Source organism: Hevea brasiliensis, unplaced genomic scaffold (assembly GCF_030052815.1).
Source record: "Hevea brasiliensis isolate MT/VB/25A 57/8 unplaced genomic scaffold, ASM3005281v1 Scaf296, whole genome shotgun sequence".
Taxonomy (NCBI): Eukaryota; Viridiplantae; Streptophyta; class Magnoliopsida; order Malpighiales; family Euphorbiaceae; genus Hevea; species Hevea brasiliensis.
The window spans coordinates 57,680-78,725 of NW_026614802.1; the positions used below are offsets into that span (position 1 = coordinate 57,680).

Genomic DNA, 21,046 nt, shown 5'->3' on the forward strand with positions numbered 1-21,046 from the left:
ACCATATAAATTCATCATTTCCTTATTTTTGCCACAAGAGGAAGGGGGAGGAAAAACAAAAAGGAAGGAAAAATTGAATAGAAAGAGAGAGAGAAGACGCCATTCTCTCTAGGAAGAGGAGCTGCTGCACGAGTTTGGAGCTCCAGAAACCAGAGACCTTGGTTCTTCCACCTGGGTTTTCCTATTTCAGTCCTTTTATCATGTTTTTCTTTATTCTTCCATCTATATTTCTTGTAAATACCATCATGAGTGAGTAATTTCTTTAGATTTCAGAGTTGGGAAATATGTTTTAGATTAATTTGTGGATTTGGATTGGGTATTTTCTTATTTTACACAAATATGAGTTTTGATTCCTTCCTTGTGTGCTTGATTTACTTGCCTAATGTTGGTACCCATTGGGTATTGTGTTAATCTTTGATTGAAGGACCGAAAGGTGAAAGTCATTGATAGTTAATCAAGGATTGGAACTTAAAATCACCTAGATTTAGAAATAAACTAGGACTTTAAGAGGAATTAATTATTGGTTACAAAATTTAATGGGTTTTAAAATAATCAAATACATACGAAAGTAGGTTTGGTTATTTTAGAATACGCTTTGATTTGCTTGAAAAAGATATCAAAGGGATTTAGAATCAATTTCCTTCAAACTCTATTTTCTTTTAAAAATTGGAATGCCCAAGACAAATCCCAATTAATTTATGCATAAACCCCCAACTCTGGAATCACTTTTACCATAATTAGACTTTTGCATAAATTACCCATTGTTAATTTTAGTTTAATTGCGAGCTAGAATTAGAATTTATTTGTTTGCTCTTTACCCATTTCAATTGGATTAATCAATTTACCTTGCTCATTTACATTTACCATTTATTCATTAATCATTAGCCCAAATAATCGCTTCATTCATAGTTTAGTAATCAAACAGCAAATCCTCGTGAGAACGATACTTGATTCATCACTTTATTACTTGAGACGACCCGTATACTTGCGGATTCGCCACACCAAGTTTTTGGCGCCGTTGCCGGGGATTTGATTTTTGTTTGATATTGAACAATTGTTTGTTTGGTTAATTTGGGCATTTTATTTTATTTTCTTTTTACCATTTTACTTTGAGAATTTGTTTATTTTTGTTTTTCAGGTGCTTTATTTTATGAGAATGACAAAAAGTGAAGAAATCAATCTATTCTTTGACCCAGAAATAGAGAAGACAGCAAAAGCTTTAAGAGCAGAATCTAAGAGGAGAAAAGCTGAAATTAAAGCTCAACAACAACAAGAAAGAGCACAAGAGCAAGAGCAATTACAAGAAGAAATGGCTGACAACAACAACAACAATAACAACCGCTCTGTGAAGGATCATGCCTATCCTAACATTGGAGATTTCATGCCAAGTATCACAAGACCAAGGGTAGAAGCTAATAATTTTGAATCAAGCTCGCACTCTGTCAAATGGTACAACAAGCACAATTTGGAGGAAATCCAAGTGAAAGTCCACATGTGCATCTGGCACACTTTCTTGAGATCAGTGATATGTTGAAGATAAATGGAGTTTCTGATGATGCAATTCGACTCAGATTATTTCATTTTTCTCTGAAGGACCGAGCTAGAGAGTGGTTACATTCTTTGCCACCGGGTTCTATCACAACATGGGATGAACTTTCTCAAGCATTTTTGGCTCAATATTTTCCACCAAGCAAGACAGCTAAGCTAAGAAATGAGCTGACTTCTTTTAAACCTAGAGATGATGAGAGCTTGTATGAAGCATGGGAGAGGTACAAGGATTTGCAAAGGAGATGTCCACATCATGGGATTCCTAAGTGGATGCTTGTTCAACACTTTTATAATGGAGTTTCACCAGCTATTAGGAGTACAATTGATGCATCTTCTGGAGATGACCTTATGGAGAAATCTAAAGATGAAGCTTTTTCTGCTCTTGATAAAATTGCTTATAACAACTACCAATGGAGTTGTGAGAGGAATGAGATCAAGAAACCAGCTGGTATGTTTGAGCTTGATGCCATGAATATGATTAATGCTAAGTTTGATGCTTTGACAAGGAAGATGGACAAGCTAAGCATGAAAGTAGATTCTTCAGCCAGAGGTTCTAGTAATACACTAGAAATTGGAGCTGCAAATGTCAATTGTGCAGCAGATTTTTCTGCACTTAATCAAGATTTTTCAAGTGAGCAAGTGGATTATGTGGGGAACTACAATCAAAGACCAGGTGGTAACTCATTTTCTGCAACTTATGATCCAACATGGAGAAACCACCCCAATTTCTCTTGGGGAGGTAGACAAGGGCAAAATCAGAATTTTCAGCAACCTTCTGGATATCAACAACATCAGAACTTTCAGCAGAATAGAGGTCCTCCTCCTGGAATTTCTAAACCTCAAAATGTACCTGCTCTACCTCTACCACAACAAGCACAACTAGACAAGACAGCTAGATTGGAATCTATGATTGAAACTCTACTTGTGAGCCATCAAAGTCAACAAGAAATGATTTCTCAATTAGCATCTAAAGTGGATCAAATGGCAACACACAACAAGATGTTAGAGAATCAAATAGCTCAACAAGCTAGCTCTTCAAGTAACAAAGCATTTGGGAAGCTTCCTAGCCAACCAGAAAATTCAAGGGAGCATTGCAAGGCTATTACATTGAGAAGTGGAAAAATATTGGAGAATGGGGATAAAAATATTGAAGAGAAAGTTGAAGAAAAGAAAAGCAGAGAAGGAGATGAACAAACTGAAGTTGAAGTTAGAATTGAAGCTGAGAAAGAAAATTCAGTGGAAGAAAAAGGAAGTAAGGAGAGGGAGAGCAAAGAAGAAGAGCCCAAATATGTTGCACCTAAAGCCTACATGCCACCTTTACCATTCCCACAAAGGTTTCAGAAAGCAAAATTGGATAAACAATTTGGGAAGTTTTTGGAGGTATTGAAGTCTTTGCATGTGACTATTCCTTTCACTGATGCCTTAGGACAAATGCCTTCTTACGCTAAATTTTTGAAGGAGATTTTATCTAACAAGAAGAAATTGGAGGAATTTGAGACTGTAGCTCTCACGGAAGAAAGCAGTGCCATTTTGCAAAATAAGCTTCCACCCAAACTGAAAGATCCTGGGAGTTTCTCCATACCATGTCACATTGGGGATATCAGTATAGATAAGGCTTTATGCGATCTTGGAGCCAGTGTTAGTCTGATGCCATTGTCTATCTATGAGAAAGTGAAGATTGGAGAAATGAAGCCTACTACCATATCACTACAGTTAGCAGATAGATCTATTAAATTTCCAATTGGAATAGTTGAGAATGTTCCTCTGAAAGTTGGGAAATTTTTCATACCAGTGGATTTTGTGGTATTGGAGATGGAGGAGGATGTACACATTCCTATTATTCTTGGTAGACCTTTCCTTGCTACTGAGCCGTGATTGATGTAAAAAATGGGAGGCTTACATTAGAAGTTGGGGAAGAGAAAGTTGAATTTAATTTGTTTCAAGCAATGAAAAAGAAAGATGATTCAAACTCATGCTTGAGAGTTGATGTGATAGATGAAGAGGTTAGAGAAGTGCTTAAAAAGCAACATCCTAAAGATCCCTTAGAAGCTTGTTTGGTTCATAACATCAAAAAAAGGGATGAGATTGAAGAAGCTGCAGAATATGCTACAATTTTGGAAGGAAATCCACCATTGCCTATGGCTGATATTGAAAAGATTGGGAACTTGAAGCAAGAAACAACTTCATCATCAAAGTTTGAAAAAGGTGAAGCACCTAAGGTAGAGTTGAAACCTCTTCCAACAAATCTCAGGTATGCTTTTCTAGGTCAAAATTCTACATATCCTGTGATTGTTAGTGCTAAATTGACTGATTGTGAGGTTGAAAAATTATTGAGAGTTCTTAGGAAGCATAGAAGGATAATTGGTTATACCATTGATGATATTAAAGGAATACATCCTTCTGTATGCATGCATAGAATTTTGTTGGAAAATGACCATAAAGCCTCTCGAGAATCACAAAGGAGATTGAATCCAAACATGAAAGAGGTTGTGAAAAAGGAGATCTTGAAATTGCTTGATGCAGGTATTATTTACCCTGTTTCTGACAGCAATTGGGTAAGTCCAGTTCATGTTGTACCTAAGAAAGGGGGCATCACAGTGGTGAAAAATGAAAATGATGAACTAATACCTACAAGAACTGTAACTGGATGGAGAATGTGTATAGACTATAGGAAATTGAATAAGGCAACTAGAAAGGACCATTTTCCATTACCATTTATAGATCAAATGCTTGAGAGACTAGCTCATCATTCTTATTTTTGCTATTTGATGGCTATTCGTGGTTCTTTCAGATCCCTATTCACCTGCATGATCAGGATAAAACTACCTTCACATGTCCTTATGGTACCTTTGCATACCGAAGGATGCCATTTGGACTATGTAATGCCCCTGCTACATTTCAACGATGTATGATGTCCATATTTTCTGACATGATTGAGGGTATTATGGAAGTGTTCATGGATGATTTTTCTGTGTATGGTAAATCTTTTGATGAATGCTTATCTAACTTGTCTAAGGTTTTGCAGAGATGTGAAGAGTTCAATTTAGTTTTGAATTAGGAAAAGTGCCACTTTATGGTACAAGAAGGAATTGTTTTGGGACATCTTGTGTCAAACAGGGGTATTGAGGTGGATAAATCAAAGGTAGAAGTTATTGAGAAAATGCCACCCCCAACATCTGTGAAGGGAGTGAGGAGTTTCTTGGGGCATGCTGGATTTTATAGGAGATTCATCAAGGATTTCTCTAAGATTTCTAAACCTCTTACCAATTTATTGAGTAAAGATGTGGAATTTAATTTTGATACTAATTGTATGAATGCTTTTTGCAGGATAAAGGAAGCTTTGATATCTGCTCGTATTATGCAGCCACCCGATTAGTCATTACCTTTTGAGTTAATGTGCGATGCTAGTGATTATGCCATTGGGGCTGTTTTGGGACAAAGGAAAGATAAGAAGGTGTATGCAATATACTATGCAAGTAGGACCTTAGATGATGCTCAAATAAATTACTCTACTACAGAGAAAGAGTTTTTTGCAGTAGTATTTGCAGTAGACAAATTCAGGTCCTATCTTGTGGGGTCTAAGGTAATAGTGTACACGGATCATGCAGCTATCAAGTATCTCCTTCAGAAAAAAGATGCTAAACCTAGATTGATAAGGTGGATGTTACTCCTTCAAGAGTTTGACTTGGAAATTAAAGATAAGAAAGGAGTAGAAAATGTGGTAGCGGATCATCTATCTAGATTGAGGCAAGAAAAAGGAGACAATCTGGGAAAAGAGCCCCCAATAGATGATTATTTTCCTGATGAGCAATTGTTAGTAATCATGAATGCAAAAACCCCTTGGTATGCAGATTTTGTGAACTATCTAGTGTGTGGAATCCTTCCACCTGATCTAACATGGCAGCAAAAGAAGAAATTTCTTTTTGATGTGAAGGATTATGATTGGGAGGAACCATTTTTGTTCAAGAAATGTGGAGATGGGCTGATTAGAAGATGTTTAGCTGATGAGGAGATAGGGAATGTTATCAAAGATTGCCATTCTTCACTTTATGGGGGTCATATGAGTGTGACAAAGACTGCAGAAAAAGTTCTTCAAGCAGGGTTCTTTTGGCCACACATGTTTAAGGATGTGAGGAAGTTTGTAAATGCATGTGATAGGTGTCAAAGGATGGGTAATATCTCAAAGAGAGATGAAATGCCCCTCCAAAATATATTGGAAGTGGAATTATTTGATGTGTGGGGCATTGATTTCATGGGACCTTTTCCATCGTCCTTGGGACACAAATACATTTTAGTTGGAGTAGATTATGTAAGCAAATGGGTTGAAGCTATACCATCTCCAACTAATGATGTTAGAGTTGTGATTAAATTCCTTAAAAAGTTCATTTTTACAAGATTTGGAACTCCACGTGCCATTATAAGTGATGGAGGTTCTCATTTTTGCAACCATCAATTTGAAAGATTATTGCAAAAATATGGTGTGAAGCATAAGGTTGCAACACCCTACCATCCACAAACTAGTGGTCAAGTGGAGATCTCCAATAGAGAGCTGAAAAGAATTCTTGAGAAAACAGTGAATTGTTCGAGGAAAGATTGGTCACTAAAGTTAGATGATGCTCTTTGGGCCTATAGAATGACCTTTAAAACTCCTATCGGAACTACCCCATTTAGATTGGTTTATGGGAAGGCTTGTCATTTACCTTTGGAGTTGGAGCATAGAGCATATTGGGCCATAAGGATACTGAACTTTGACTTAAAAACTGCAGGAGAAAAAAGAATGCTGCAACTAAATGAACTTGAGGAGCTTAGATTGGATGCTTATGAAAATGCCAAGCTTTTCAAGGAAAGAACTAAGAGATGGCATGATAAGCATATTAGAAGGAAAGAATTTCAAGAAGGTGATGTTGTTCTCCTATATAACTCTAGGTTAAGGTTATTTCCAGGAAAATTGAAGTCAAGATGGTCAGGGCCCTACACTGTTATAAAAGTATACCCCTATGGAGCTGTTGAGATAGGCAATGAGACCTCAGGGACTTTCAAAGTTAATGGGCAGAGATTAAAACATTATATTGTTGGAGAACCCACGCAAAAGTTTGTAGAGGTTTCATGGCTTGGTTCTCCAGTCAGGGATACTTAGGAGAATTGGAGTGGAAGGTCAAGCTTAAGACCTTAAACAAGCGCTTCTTGGGAGGCAACCCAAACGTATCCTTTTATAGTTTATTAATTTTCCATTTCATTTCACTTTCAGTTTTCACCCCCATTAATCTCAAAAGTGACATTTGTTTATCTTTTGTAGGTCATTCATGAAGATGGGGCAAGTTACACTTATGGCAAAAAGAAAGAATTGAAGGGAAGCAAGTATAAGCAACATTCTACACTTTATGCAGTGCCTGTGAACAGTAACACCTTTAAACTTGTGATAAATTGCTGATATTGCAATATACTTGATAGCACATGTTTGATTTTGTGTTTTGTGTAAATTCTGTGAAATGCAACTTGAATGAGGATCAATTTTGATATTTAGGACTGATGAGAGCTTTATTGAAGTGCAAAAATAATGTTTGTTAAGTTTCACCTTTTAGTGTATATATAATTTTGTAGTCTGATAGGAATTTGCATGCTTTTGTTTGGAATTGCTGCTAATTTTGAATCGCAGATTTTGGTTACTGTATATGCTACTGTTCATGCTGTTAAAAAGGTCAATTTCTACATCTTTTCTGCAATTCTTGAATGCTTGGAACTTGTCTAAAATGCTGCTGAAAATGTGCTTTTGGTATAAGTTTAGAAAGGAGACCATTTCATTAAATGTGCAAAAAGGTAGTCACAATGGGTGCTTAAAATGAACAATGATTGCAAAAAGCTAAATGAACATGTGCTATGCTTACTAAGTTTATGAGAGAGATGAACTTAAATCCCTCAATTTTATGGTGTTTGTGTGTATTTGGTAATTGCTGAGGGTCATGATAGCATTCCATAGCTTTTGGACTGTTTTTGGCAAGCAAAACCATAATTTTTCCCAAAACCTGCCGAAACTTGCTGATGACATTGCTTGTCAAGCAGAGTCTTAAGCAAATTCTGCTGAACCTTATGCTTAACCCCAAGCATGGCCCATCTTACAACAGGTCTGCCCCACAATTTAAAATAGCCCAAGATGTCCGCCAATTTTCCAAAAGCCTCCGCCAACACTCCCGATAGACCTCGTCGACTTCTTTTCCCACGCCATTTCTTCCGGCAATTTTTACAGGAAGCCGAACAGTTTCTTCCTTTCCATTAAAATGGTAAGAACTAAAATGTGGTCTTCCCACAAACCCAAACTCAGCAAATTTCGACCTAAAATGGGTACTCCATCTTCATTGCCCACAAACCCTAACCCCAGCCCCAGTCCGCCACTCCCTCAGTCACCGCCACCACAAACGCCGCCATTACCACAATCACCACCACCTCAGTCACCGCCACCACCCCCAAGCCAAATACCACCTCTCATTCCGCCGACTCCCCTCTCGCCGCAATCCGAGCCGCCAAATGAAACACCAATTCCCGACTCCCATTCCCCAGAACCAGCGCCTGAACCTGTGCCTACTCAAACGAAAACCCAAGGAAAAACAAAAAAAGGCTGCAAGTAAACCTAAGAAAACCCCTGTGGGAAAACGGAAACGAGTACCCTCTGTTCCTTTCGACCTGAATTCTCCACCTCACCGCCCTTCCGAACCGCTTAGCAAAAGGACCTGTGTCTTCCTCACAAACTCCAGCACCAAAGTGACCCAAACACCAATAACTCGCCTCCCTTACACTCTCCAAAGACTCGTCTATCTGCAGATACTATAGAGGAGGTAATTTCTCCATTACCTTGGGCTTTTAGGGATATGGATATGAAAAAGGCCTATGAGAAATTACTTTCTAAAACTATTTTGGCAAACAAGTATATGGATGAGCAGATTTTGAAAGAATTAGGCATTTATGATTCTGTATTTGCCTATTTGGATGTTGTTAGCTGGACTGATTTTGCTAAAATTAGGGAACCAGTGTACAAGGATCTAACCCTCGAATTTTTGAGTTCCCTAAGGTTGAGTTTCAAACCAACAGTGCCTGAACATAAAGATATGATATATTTTCGATGTGCTGGAATTGATAGGGAGTTAGACATGGCTGCTATGAATGCAATTTTTGGTTTTCAGGATTCGGGGTATAAAAACATTGAGTGGCAGCAAACTGTTTATGACCCTGTTCAATTCTGGAAGGATATTGCACCTTTTGGGGGTTATTATAGACAGAGGACTGCAAAAGCCTCTAGGATAGTTGACCATGTATTGAAATACCTCCATAGGTTCATTACTTACACTGTTTTAGGAAGGGGACACAGTAACAGTATTGTGGGTGCTGGGGATTTGTTTCTCTTGTGGTGCATGAAGGAGAGAAAACAAGTAAGTACAGCCCATTTCATAGCTACTCATTGGCACCAAATTGTCACAAAGCATACTAAAGGTAGTATTGTTTTTGGGGGGTATATAACTGCTATAGCAAACTCATTTAGCTTTGATGCTAGTCTATATAAATTGCTGCCAGTTTCTGGGGAATCATATATAGACAGCACAATGTTGCTGCATATGGATGTTTGTGAGAAAATAGGCCATACCTATACTCTGTTACAGCAGCATCCTGATACCACTGGTACTACAGACCCCACTACCTTTACACCAGCAGAACCACAACCAACCAATACCCCACAGTTTTCAGCAGACATTTTATCCATCTTAAGATCCTTGGAATCCAGAATAACAAATTTCACTGTCCAACCATCTGTTCCCTCACCTGACACCACAGAAATTCTTGCTACCTTGAAAAACTTAGAAATCAAAATTGAAGCCATGGGTCAGGAGCAGGTTAACCAAAAGAAGAAGCTAGAAAAGAAACTTAAAAAGAGATTTTTATCTCTTAAAAAGAAACAGAAGCAACATCAACTTCAAATGCTGGAGCTTTACAACAAACTGGCCCAATCCTACAACAATTTATATCATTGGGGCTAAGCCATATTTCAAGAAATGAAAGACTTAACAGAAAACTTGGAAACTGCTTCTGAAGCTTCGGATCACAATGAACCTACTGCAGAACTCAAGGCACTCGATGCAAAGAACAAAGGCTTGATAGCAGAACTTGATCAGTAGCAGCAGTTTTAATTTCTATTTTAAGTTTATTTTGTAATCTGTTTATTTTAGCATTCGAACTTTGGTACTAGTTGTAATACTTTGGTAATTAGTTTTTATGATTATACTTGCACTTCTTTCCTTTAGTTTACTTTATTTTATTTTATTTTATTTTATTTTATTTTCTGCTATGGACATAGTTACTCTGTGAATGCTTTTTGGTTTAATTTTTGATTTAATTGTTAGATTTTATTTCTTTACACTTTTTCATCTTCTTGCACATTATTTTTGCACTTTATCTTTTCTTCAATCCTAATTTTGTTGACATTGATGAGTTGCACAAATTTTCTTTGAGCCACACCTGTTCCACATCAGTTGGAGGTAACAGCTTACCCTTACACCATTTAAGCTTATGGTATGTTACCAATGCTTATGCTTTCGTTTTACCCTACGCAGCAGGTTAAGCAACATCTTAAGCAGTGTAAATTCATACATTTGGGATACTTTTTTCACATTTTCTCTATAAAACTTCATTGTTAATATCATTTTGAGCTAATTTTGAAATACTTGAGCTTACATTGATTTAATCCCCAATTGTATATATTTCATTAATTGATTAGTTCACACAATTTTGGCCATCTTTGCATTCATTTTAAACATTGAGGACAATGTTTCATTTGAGTTTGGGGGTGAGGGCAAAATTTTTGCAAAATTTTTAAATTTAAAATTTTTCATTCATTCATTTATTGCATTTCATTCATCCATATATAGATAATCCATACACTTTTACATATACCACACACATATCTATACTTATACACATACATTTGCATATAGTCTTCATATAGATTACACTTAGTTTTAATTTGATTTATGCATTCATTTTAGGATCATGCATATCATAAAAACAAATTTTTACCTTGTCCTTAGAGGATTGAGAGTTGCTTTGAAGAGCAATTGAGCTTACTTTTAGAAGGGTTTGATGGATTGAAAGTTCTAGATAGGTGCAAAGTTATTAGATTCTTGTTTTAGTTTATATCTTCTTAGCCAAGGGCCACCCAATCAATTGCATTGACTTTGAATGTCTAGAGAAAACTCTAGGGTGAGAAGTAGCTAATTGATGTCTCACCAATCCTAGAACAATCTTTCTAAACCTTTCAAGGCGAAATCATAGCATACACTTGAAAAAGAAATGATCTAGGCATTCTTTGAATTTTAAACCCATATTTTAGCCTTAACCAACTTCACTTTAAAATTTCCCTTTGGAACCAATTTGAGCCTACATTTATCTCTCTTATTCCTTTGGAACCCACATTAATGCCTAGCCATAAACCCAAACACTTACCTACCCTCCATGAGAATAATTCTTTGAGTGATAGATACACTTAAAAAAATAATAATAATAATAATTAGTTGGGAGAAGTGGCTAAAGTAAAAAGGCTAGCAAATTCAATTATGGTATGTAAAGTAATTCACCACCCAAGTACACAAAAAAATGAGTTTGGGGGTGAATTGAAAGGGACAATTATAATTCAAAGTCAATGTCATTTATGTAGTCCCTCCAAAAACTTCAAAATTATATGCTAGCATTGGTGAATAGTTGTAAAGTTCCTTCTCCCAAATTGATTCATCTAAAAAAAAAAAAAAACAAAAAAAAATAAAAAAAAATTGTGTGTCTTGATCTTTTAATAATTTGATTATTCTCATATTTTGTTACCTTTATCCTTTCCTTGTTAGCCACATTATCACCCCCTTAGCCCCATTACAACCCTTGAAAGTCCTTTTGATCTTTTGATGGTGTTTTGCTACATTAGTAGAGATTGGAATAGGAGAATTGCCTATGGGATTGTGATATCACTAATACATTCATTTACTTCCATCATTATTTGAGACACTTTAGTTTATGGATTACCCTAATGTCTATTTAGGCATGATTATTCTTTGTGATTGATTGGTTTGGACTTGATAATATGGATAATTGACCCAAGGCTAAGCGGTGATAACTTTGGTTAGGATTGAATTCTTTGTACCTTGAAAGTGGGTATATGGTTTGTTGGTGGCTAAAAGTAAGTTTAAGAGTTTGGATAAGTAATTTTCATAAATTTAAGGTAAGGTACCCCAAATTGCATTAATTGTTTTAATTTGCTTGAGGACAAGCAAAGATTTGAGTTTGGGGGAATTTGTTACACTCATTTCATATAGGCATTTTAGGGTAGTTTTGCATCCATTTTGCCCTTATATTTTAGTATATTTTATGTTTTTAGCTTTATTTTAGCTTATTTGTTAAATTTAAATACTTTATATGTGATTTTTGTAATTTTATTGTTTTTGATAGGATTTTGTAGCAAATCGAAGATCAATGAGTGCAATAGGAAGTGATTTGAAGAAATTTGGAGTTCTTTAAGCATGGAGGAAAGTTAAAGAAATCAAACCTTGAAAAAGCAAACCAGCCGAAATTTGCTTGAGGCTTTGCTTAAGGTCATGCTTAGGGTAAAGCGGCAATGCTTAAGGTGCAACACAAGTCAAGCATGAGCAGAAAAGTCCATTTTACTATAAGTCTGCCGAGATTTGCTGAAGGTCTGCTTAACCTTAAGCGCATAAAGGCGACTGCAGGCTAAATTTGCTAAGAAGTCGCTAGGGTTAAGCGAACCCTGCGTAATGCCCAGAACGTGAATAGTGCTGCTGACTTGGATAATTTTACACCTCATTTCCTATCCACTCCTTGTCTTTTATTTACTTTTAGGGTAACTTTTAGGGACCATATAAATTCATCATTTCCTTATTTTTGCCACAAGAGGAAGGGGGAGGAAAAACAAAAAGGAAGGAAAAATTGAATAGAAAGAGAGAGAGAAGACGCCATTCTCTCTAGGAAGAGGAGCTGCTGCACGAGTTTGGAGCTCCAGAAACCAGAGACCTTGGTTCTTCCACCTGGGTTTTCCTATTTCAGTCCTTTTATCATGTTTTTCTTTATTCTTCCATCTATATTTCTTGTAAATACCATCATGAGTGAGTAATTTCTTTAGATTTCAGAGTTGGGAAATATATTTTAGATTAATTTGTGGATTTGGATTGGGTATTTTCTTATTTTACATAAATATGAGTTTTGATTCCTTCCTTGTGTGCTTGATTTACTTGCCTAATGTTGGTACCCATTGGGTATTGTGTTAATCTTTGATTGAAGGACCGAAAGGTGAAAGTCATTGATAGTTAATCAAGGATTGGAACTTAAAATCACCTAGATTTAGAAATAAACTAGGACTTTAAGAGGAATTAATTATTGGTTACAAAACTTAATGGGTTTTAAAATAATCAAATACATACGAAAGTAGGTTTGGTTATTTTAGAATACGCTTTGATTTGCTTGAAAAAGATATCAAAGGGATTTAGAATCAATTTCCTTCAAACTCTATTTTCTTTTAAAAATTGGAATGCCCAAGACAAATCCCAATTAATTTATGCATAAACCCCCAACTCTGGAATTACTTTTACCATAACTAGACTTTTGCTTAAATTACCCATTGTTAATTTTAGTTTAATTGCGAGCTAGAATTAGAATTTATTTGTTTGCTCTTTACCCATTTCAATTGGATTAATCAATTTACCTTGCTCATTTACATTTACCATTTATTCATTAATCATTAGCCCAAATAATCGCTTCATTCATAGTTTAGTAATCAAACAGCAAATCCTCGTGGGAACGATACTTGATTCATCACTTTATTACTTGAGACGACCCGTATACTTGCGGATTCGCCACACCAACGCCTCCCTTATGCAATCTCATGGAATTGTGCATAACCTATGCGCTTGGTCATGCAGTTTCGCATAAGTGAGCCAGAAACCAGCCGAAAACTGCATAAGGGACTGCATGACTTATGCAGTCCACTTATGCAGTCCCACAAAGATTTCATTAATGAGCTGGCAGAAGATTCCCTCAGAAAATCTCTCATCAAACACACCATTTTAGGGCTCCATGTCAGAAAATGTTATAAATAGGCCCATTTCCCATTTTAAAAAAAAAGGAAAGAAGAGAGGAAGAAAAGGGAAAGGAGAGGCAATAGTTGAAGAGTCACAATCACCTCCCACACCATTTCCAACCAAATTTGGAGATTTCTTTCTTTTCTTATATTTTTCCTACATTTCTAGTGTTGAGCTTCTTGTTTCTTAGTTTAGATTAAAGCTTTATTTCCATACAAACTCAGCATATCTTGTAAACATTATGGATAGTGAGTAGTTTTAGATAGATTTTGGAGTAAGGGATGTAATATTTGAGATATTTTGTGGATTTTGATTGGGTAATCCATATTTTGTGGTCTTAATGAGTTTTATTCATTTCTTGTGTGCTTAATGACATGCTTAATGTAGGATCTCATTAAGTGATGTTCTTAATCCATGGTTGAGGCACCAAAAGGAGAAGGCCTTGTGATAGATAATCAAGAAATTGAACTTAATTAACTTAGATCTAGAAATAGACTAAGGATTAAGAGGATTTACAGATTAATTGAGGAACTTAATGGGTCTTGATTAACTCTAACTCCACGAAAGTAGAATTATATTGATTAAGGCACTCTTTGTCTCACTCGAAATGGTATTCAAAGGATTTAAGAATTAATCTCCTTAAAACTCATAAGTTTCATAAGATTGGATAACCAATTTAAAAATCCCGAAATAGCTTGAATATGAAATCCCGAACTCCTGAATCGCCTTTTTATCATTGTTAATTTCTAATTGAATTTAATCACTTGCCATTTTTAAATCTTGCCATATTTGAATTTGCTTATTTTAATTTGATGCAAATTTAGTTAAATCTCTACATAGTTGAATAGATTATTAATTTTGCACATATAGACTTCATACTCCAATACCCATCAATTTATTGCTTTAATTTCAAAAATAGTTCAATTTAGTCAACTTTTTATATCAAAAATTCAATCATTAACACAACTCCTCGTGGGAACGATATCTTTTCTATATTACTTGTACGACCCGTGCACTTACGATTGGGCCACATCAATTCTTCACCATTTTCTACACTTCTTCTACCGAATTTCTTCAGTTTTAGTTTATTTTCATATTTATTTCTTCTTTTGTTTAGAATCTCTTGTATTAAGCATGGATAGTGAGTAATACTTTAAGATTTTGGAGTTGGGTATGTAATATTTAAGATATTTTGTGGATTTGAACTGGTTAATTCAGATTTTATGATTATTATGAGGCTTTATCCATTTTTGTATGCTTAATGACATGTTGAGTGTAGGATCTCATTAAGTTTTATTCTCAATCCTTGGTTGAAGCACTGAAAGGAGAAAACCTAGTGATAGATAATTAAGAAATTAGACTTAATTAGCTTAGATTTAAAAATATACTAAGAACTAAGAGGGCTAATAGATTGATTAAAAAACTTAATAGGTCTTGGTTAATTTTAAACTCCGCAAAAGTGGGATTTAATTAATCAAAGCACTCTTTATATCACTCGAAAAAGATTTCAAAGTATTTGAGAATCGATCTCCTTGAAACACATAATTTTCATATGTATGGCTAATCAATTAAAATTCTAAAATAGCTTAAATATGAACCCTTAACTCTTAAATCACCATTTTACAATTGTTGCTTGATATTATACTTTGAGAGCTTAGTTTAATCTATTTTCATTAGTTTTCATCATTAATTTCTCAATTTCTTCATTTAGTCAATTAGTGAATTAATCTTCTCTTGAATTGAGTTTTGCATTTTCATTTTTTAAACTTTAGATTCCCAAAAGTCTTTTACTTGTTTGATTGAATCACAATTTTAGTATAGCTCATTTTATATCAAAGATTCAATTTATAACACAACTCTTCAAGGAAACGATATATTTTTCTATATTACTTGAAAGACTCGTGCACTTGTGTTTGGGATACATCAATAACTTGAGATGACTTAATCTAAACTCACATAAAAAAGACAAAATTTGCGATAACTAAAACCCATCTGACCCAAACCATTTACCACCCATAAATGAATTATAACTATTTTTTTTTTCCTCAAAATGAATTCAATTTTTAATATTGGAATAAACTGGATTGTTATTGAGATAAAATTTGAGCTAAACTCGAATCTTGATTTTGCGATTTAACATTCATTTCCATTTTCAAGAACAATCAAAGTAATCTTTCAATGCCTTTTCCATCTTGTTCATCATTTTTCTTTTTCTTTTTTTAATTTTTTTTACAAAAAATGGTAAGTTTCCCAGCAATAATTATCCTCATATTGATTTTTTTATCATTTTCTTTTTTTTAATAAATTCTCATATTTGTATTCCTTTGAAATATGTATAAAGTTCTATGCTAATATTAGGGCCTTACCCTTCCATTACTGGGAATCCTATCACTCTTAGTGGAGTTTTATTTTTATTTTTGTTTCTTCCAATTTTGATAGACTTTTTAGCAGTTCAAAACATTGTGTGTACAAATGATTTCTTTTATTTTGAGACTTTGAATCTTCAAGTTCGAGTAATGATCTTCTATCAATAAAAGCTGATAGTGTAGCACGTTCCTCCATTAAAATTTGGCATTTTTTTTCTTCTGCGGGTTACAGAAGTAATTCCTGAGAGAGCATTGCAAGGTTTCTTTTACCATCTAAAAATCCAAAAGATTATTATCCTCTTCCAAAGTTATATCAGAATATAAGTTTTCAATTGTGTATTTTCTTCCTCTTATGAGAGAAATTATGTTGTACTTATATTATGATTCTTATGAATAAATTGTCAAATTAAAAAAAAAATTCTTTCAATGGGACTTTTTGGTCGATTTAATTTTTTATTAAAATTATATGATATTCCAATATAAAAATCATTTGAAAGGGTGATAATGAATGATGCATTAATTTGGAAAGTGGTTAATGAATGCTTCTACAAATACTAAAATAATAAAATTTCTAGGAGTGGAGTAGAGCAACCCAATTTCAGAATTTAAAGGTGCATAGATAACATATTTAATTCATTGTACGTATGTTGTGACAAGTTATTGTCTCAAAGACATAGTCATCATAGTCGAGGCAATTAGAAGTTATTATCTCATAGGCTGGTTAGTGTTGAATTTGAAGAAGCAGCATCTAGCAACAGATTCTTAAACAAAGTCCAAATGAGCTCTACACTGGATATTTAATGGATAGATTTCTTTTTTTTCTTTTAGTTGAAACCCCACGTTACAAAATTTCTAATGGTTTGATTTAGGTGGTAAGGAAGATTCATTTAATTTGAAAAGTTTCAGGTTCTCACCAACAAACTTGATGTGGTAGCATATTTATATCCAATTAACCCTATTCACAGAAGTTTACTAAGTTTTGGCCCGATAAAGGTGAAATGAGGATGATTCAGGATGCAACACTTTCTACTAGGTGTGTGGTCAGCCCATATGTCCACCCTTTGTTTGAAAAGTTAAAGTTTTAAATCTCATTATTTATTAATTTTCATTTTGGCCTAATAATGGTAAAAAAAGAAATCTGACTTGTTAATGTTTTTATAAATTTATTTAATTTTTTTAATTCTAATTTTGTAATGTTATTTCACTTTCAAATATTAATGGCAATTTGTCTAAAAAATAAAATTGGAGCTGATGTTGCCTAGGTTCCAGCCAATTAGAAAGAATAATAGTTTAAAGAAAGAAAACATGGGAAGTAAGAGTGAAAATGACGGTATTGGCAGATAAAGAAAACAGAGCACAGTATTACTGTCGACTCAAAATCAACATTAAAGACGAAATGCAAAGATTTCAAAACTTTTAAATAATGTCTCCAAATATTAATGGGAATGAAAAAATATCATCACATAAAATATTGTTATATCTACCTAAGTTTTTTTGGAACAAATAAAGGTTCGTCCTATGAGATGACTATTTTACAATGCAAAAATTGTTATTAATGAAAATATAATGATTAAAATTATTTTTAATTTAAAAATAGTTTTATTTAATTAGAAATATTTTACTAGACGTCTCTAATTGTTTATTCATCATTACGCTTTTCTATTTTCACTTAGAATGTGTATCAATCAATTAGTGATGTTTTGGACTTAATTCAATTAATTTGAACGTTGATCCAAGAATTAAATAAATAAAATTATTATTTTTAAATAAATTCAACATTTTAACATAAAATGACTCACAATTTAAAATAATCTAAATTTTTTTTTATGGTGACCCGATGAATAATTTGGATTTTTATTGAGATAAAATTTGAGATCATAAACTTCAAACAAGATGTGATTTAACATCCATTTCCTTTTTCAAGTAATATTTCAATGGGATTTTTGTCAATTTAATTTTTTTAATAAAAATTAAATTAATTTCCAATATAAAAATTATTTTAAAAGGTGATAGAATTTGGAAAGTAGTTAATGACTGCTTCTTCAAATACTAAAATAATAAATTTTGCGGAAGAAAGTGGAGTAGTAAAGCAATCCAATTTCAGACATTATAGGAACATATTTAATTAATTATACATATGATGTGACAAGTTATTTTCTCAGAGACATGGTCATGGTCAAGGCAATTGGTGTTGGATTTTAAGCAGCATCTATTAATAGATTCATAAACAAAGTCTTCAACTTTAAGAGTTTTAAGTTCGAATCTCATTGTTGATTTTTCAATGTTGTAATATATTTATGTCCAATCAGTCTCGTTTAAAGATTTTAAGATATAGTCCTGAACTTTAAGAGTTTTAAGTTCGAATCTCATTATTGATTTTTCAATGTGGTAATATATTTATGTCCAATTAGTCTCGTTTAAATATTTTAAGATATAGTCCTGGGTGAGGTTATGTGATCAACATATTTATACACCATTTTTTCTTTAAAAACAAGTGAATGATTTAAACCTCATTATTTATTAATATTGATTTTGATCTAATGACAGTAATATATATATATATATATATATATATATATATATATTTTAATGTTTTTGTAAATTTTATTCCATCTTTTTATTCTAGTTTTGCAATTTTATTTCACTTTCAAATACCAATTGCAATTCGTCTAAAAAATAAAATTGGAGATAATGTTGCCTACATTGCAGCCAATTAGAAAGAATAACTTGGAGATAAAGAGCTTAAACAATCTGCAGTATTATTGTGGACTCAACATCAACGCTGAGAGGCGTATTAATGCCTCCTTATTGTGTTAAAACATTGGTATACAGGTCAAAACAATATGGAAAGTTGCTAAATATATATTATCAACCACTTTCTAATGGTTGTTGACCCAGAATTGTTTCTGAAGATAGTTAACCACATTCTTGTCCAATTGGAATGCCTTAGCCAGAACGTCAGGGTTAATTGGTGGATTAGATCCAAACACTGCATTTGCAATTGTGATGACTCCTGGATTTTGGCTGCTCAGTCCAGCAATAGCAACTGCATTAGTATTTCCAATGTTGAATTGAAAGTGAATGAGACCAATTGGAAACACAAAAACATCTCCTGCATTTAGAACTTTGGTAATGAGTCGATTGGGGTTTGATGTAACAAAACCCACATACAGGGTGCCTTCCAAGACTACTAGAATCTCTGTGGCACGAGGATGAATGTGTGGTGGGTTTAGGCCTCCGTATGGTGCAAAGTCAATACGAGCTATAGATATACCAAGAGTGTTGAGCCCTGGTATTTTATCAACATTTAAAAGAGTTACATTTGATCCAACTTGATTTGATGTATTTCCTGGGATGTTGAGACCCGAAAAAGAGAAATCGTTTGCTGTTGCAAGCATCGGGTCTCTGCAGAACTTTCCATTCACGAACACTGCATGGAAAATTAAGTTGGGGAATCAATCTCAGATAATAATCTTGTTCAAATGGATGGAAGCTAATAAATTGCATCACATGTATAGATGAAGGAAAAGTGATACTGAAATAGAACACACCATCCAGAATTTACAGAAGAAAAGAGAAAGAAGAAAAGTTAATCATAGAAATCACATCACATACCACCATCCTTGGGGTCATTGGTGGCAACACAAAAGTCTTGAAGAGGACTAGGGTCGAAGGCAAAGGCAAAGGAAGAAGACAAAGCCAGAAGGACAAAAGCTACAAGGAAATGAGCTCCTTTCATGTTGTAATTAACTAGGCTAGGCTGGATGTCTTTAGCTTTTTACTCTGTGAGACAGCTTGAGCTGAGTGTGGGTTGGAAATCTTGCATGGGAAACAAGTGTATTTATAGATGGGTTTGGAGTTATTGAAGTAGACCCTTTTTTTTTTTGATAAATCCGATTTTATTAAGAACAAGTCCTTGTTATCTGCGCAGTCCAAGAAATTAATGAATAATTGCTTAATTGGTCTTCAGTGGTTAATCTTTGTTTTTCATTTCTATGGATGAACTATTCTACAACAACTAATTTTTCTTCGTGCCTAATAAATTCCATGCTTACATCAATACGATATGGGTAGTCCTTCCTTCCTTAATCCATGTTTTCTTCTTTAGTTGATTAATGTGGAGTAATTGCAGAGTGACATGTATCCTACAAGTTAATAGCACATCAACAATTCTGGAAGGAGTAAAGAGTAGTTGAAAATAAAAAGACTATAATTTTCTTGTTGGGAACCCAGTTAATGACATTGTAGGCACAATTTGAACATCTATTGCCTATTGGAATACTCCCAGAGCATGTGGGATGGGGAGTTATGTACTGGAGACGTGTAGTTAATCAAGTTGAAAGGGCCTTAAAAGTTCTTGTTTAACAAGATTTGAAGAATAGGCCAACATATTAGGTACTTAAAAAAAAAAAAAAAAAAAAAATCACCTTGTCATAACCCCGCCCCACCCCCATCCCCCACCCACGCCACCCCACATGCCCCCCACCCATAGGCTTGGACGCTTATTGCCCTATATCCTCAGGCATATCTTAAGAAGACCTTGCAATAAAAGCGTCCTATATATGAGTTCCCCTCCATTTCAGGCCCTTCTATCTATCCATTTATGGTGCCATAATCCACAAGCTTCTCAGGCAATTAGAGGAAATTAACGTGAAATGACAACTTGCAAAAATGCCGAGAATGAATTTCACCAATAACAATTATTAGTTTGGCAAGTAAATTAGTGCCTCCTGCAGTTAGATGTAAGCGACTGCAGAAGATTCAAGATCGATGTCAAATTGCCAGATCTGGCTTCACATATTCATACATTGAAGTAAGATGGTTCACTTATTAGATTTTCTAGATGATGATGATGATTGGATGGATCATAATGACATTGAATTGTATGATCATAATCATGGCTGCTGTCTGGTTCGGAATTGAAAGCTGACCGATCTAACTCAGAATAAAAACCGGTAAACTTTGATTGACCAAAACCAGTCAGTCCGGTTCAGGCGAAAATTGATAGTTACA

General features: G+C 34.3%; 1 protein-coding gene and 1 non-coding gene across 3 annotated transcripts; both read right to left on the reverse strand.

Moving 5' to 3' along the window:
- Positions 1 to 1,701: 1,701 nt before the first annotated feature.
- On the reverse strand, positions 1,702 to 1,808 carry LOC131176965 (small nucleolar RNA R71). Its single transcript, XR_009146746.1, has one exon. It is a non-coding gene; the product is annotated as a small nucleolar RNA R71 (small nucleolar RNA).
- A 17,104-nt stretch (positions 1,809 to 18,912) lies between these two features.
- LOC131176963 (germin-like protein subfamily 1 member 16) lies at positions 18,913 to 19,772 on the reverse strand. Of its 2 annotated transcripts, none has more exons than XM_058141978.1 (2): positions 19,652 to 19,772; positions 18,913 to 19,463 (listed from the first exon to the last, which is right to left on the reverse strand). In XM_058141978.1, exons 1-2 carry the CDS (start codon positions 19,770 to 19,772, stop codon positions 18,913 to 18,915), a joined length of 672 nt encoding a protein of 223 aa, XP_057997961.1. The 2 variants fall into 2 exon arrangements, with proteins under 2 accessions (XP_057997961.1, XP_057997960.1); XM_058141977.1 differs by having other exon boundaries at positions 19,649 to 19,772.
- Between the last annotated feature and the right edge of the window lie 1,274 nt (positions 19,773 to 21,046).

What these genes read in the sequence shown, in the direction of transcription:
- LOC131176963 (XM_058141977.1), bottom strand. Translation starts at nt 19,772, where the DNA reads ATGAAAGGAGCTCATTTCCTTGTAGCTTTTGTCCTTCTGGCTTTGTCT. An exon ending in CAATGACCCCAAGGATGGTG is followed by an intron (nt 19,464 to 19,648) that starts GTATGTGATGTG and finishes TTTTCCATGCAG; the next exon opens with TGTTCGTGAATGGAAAGTTC.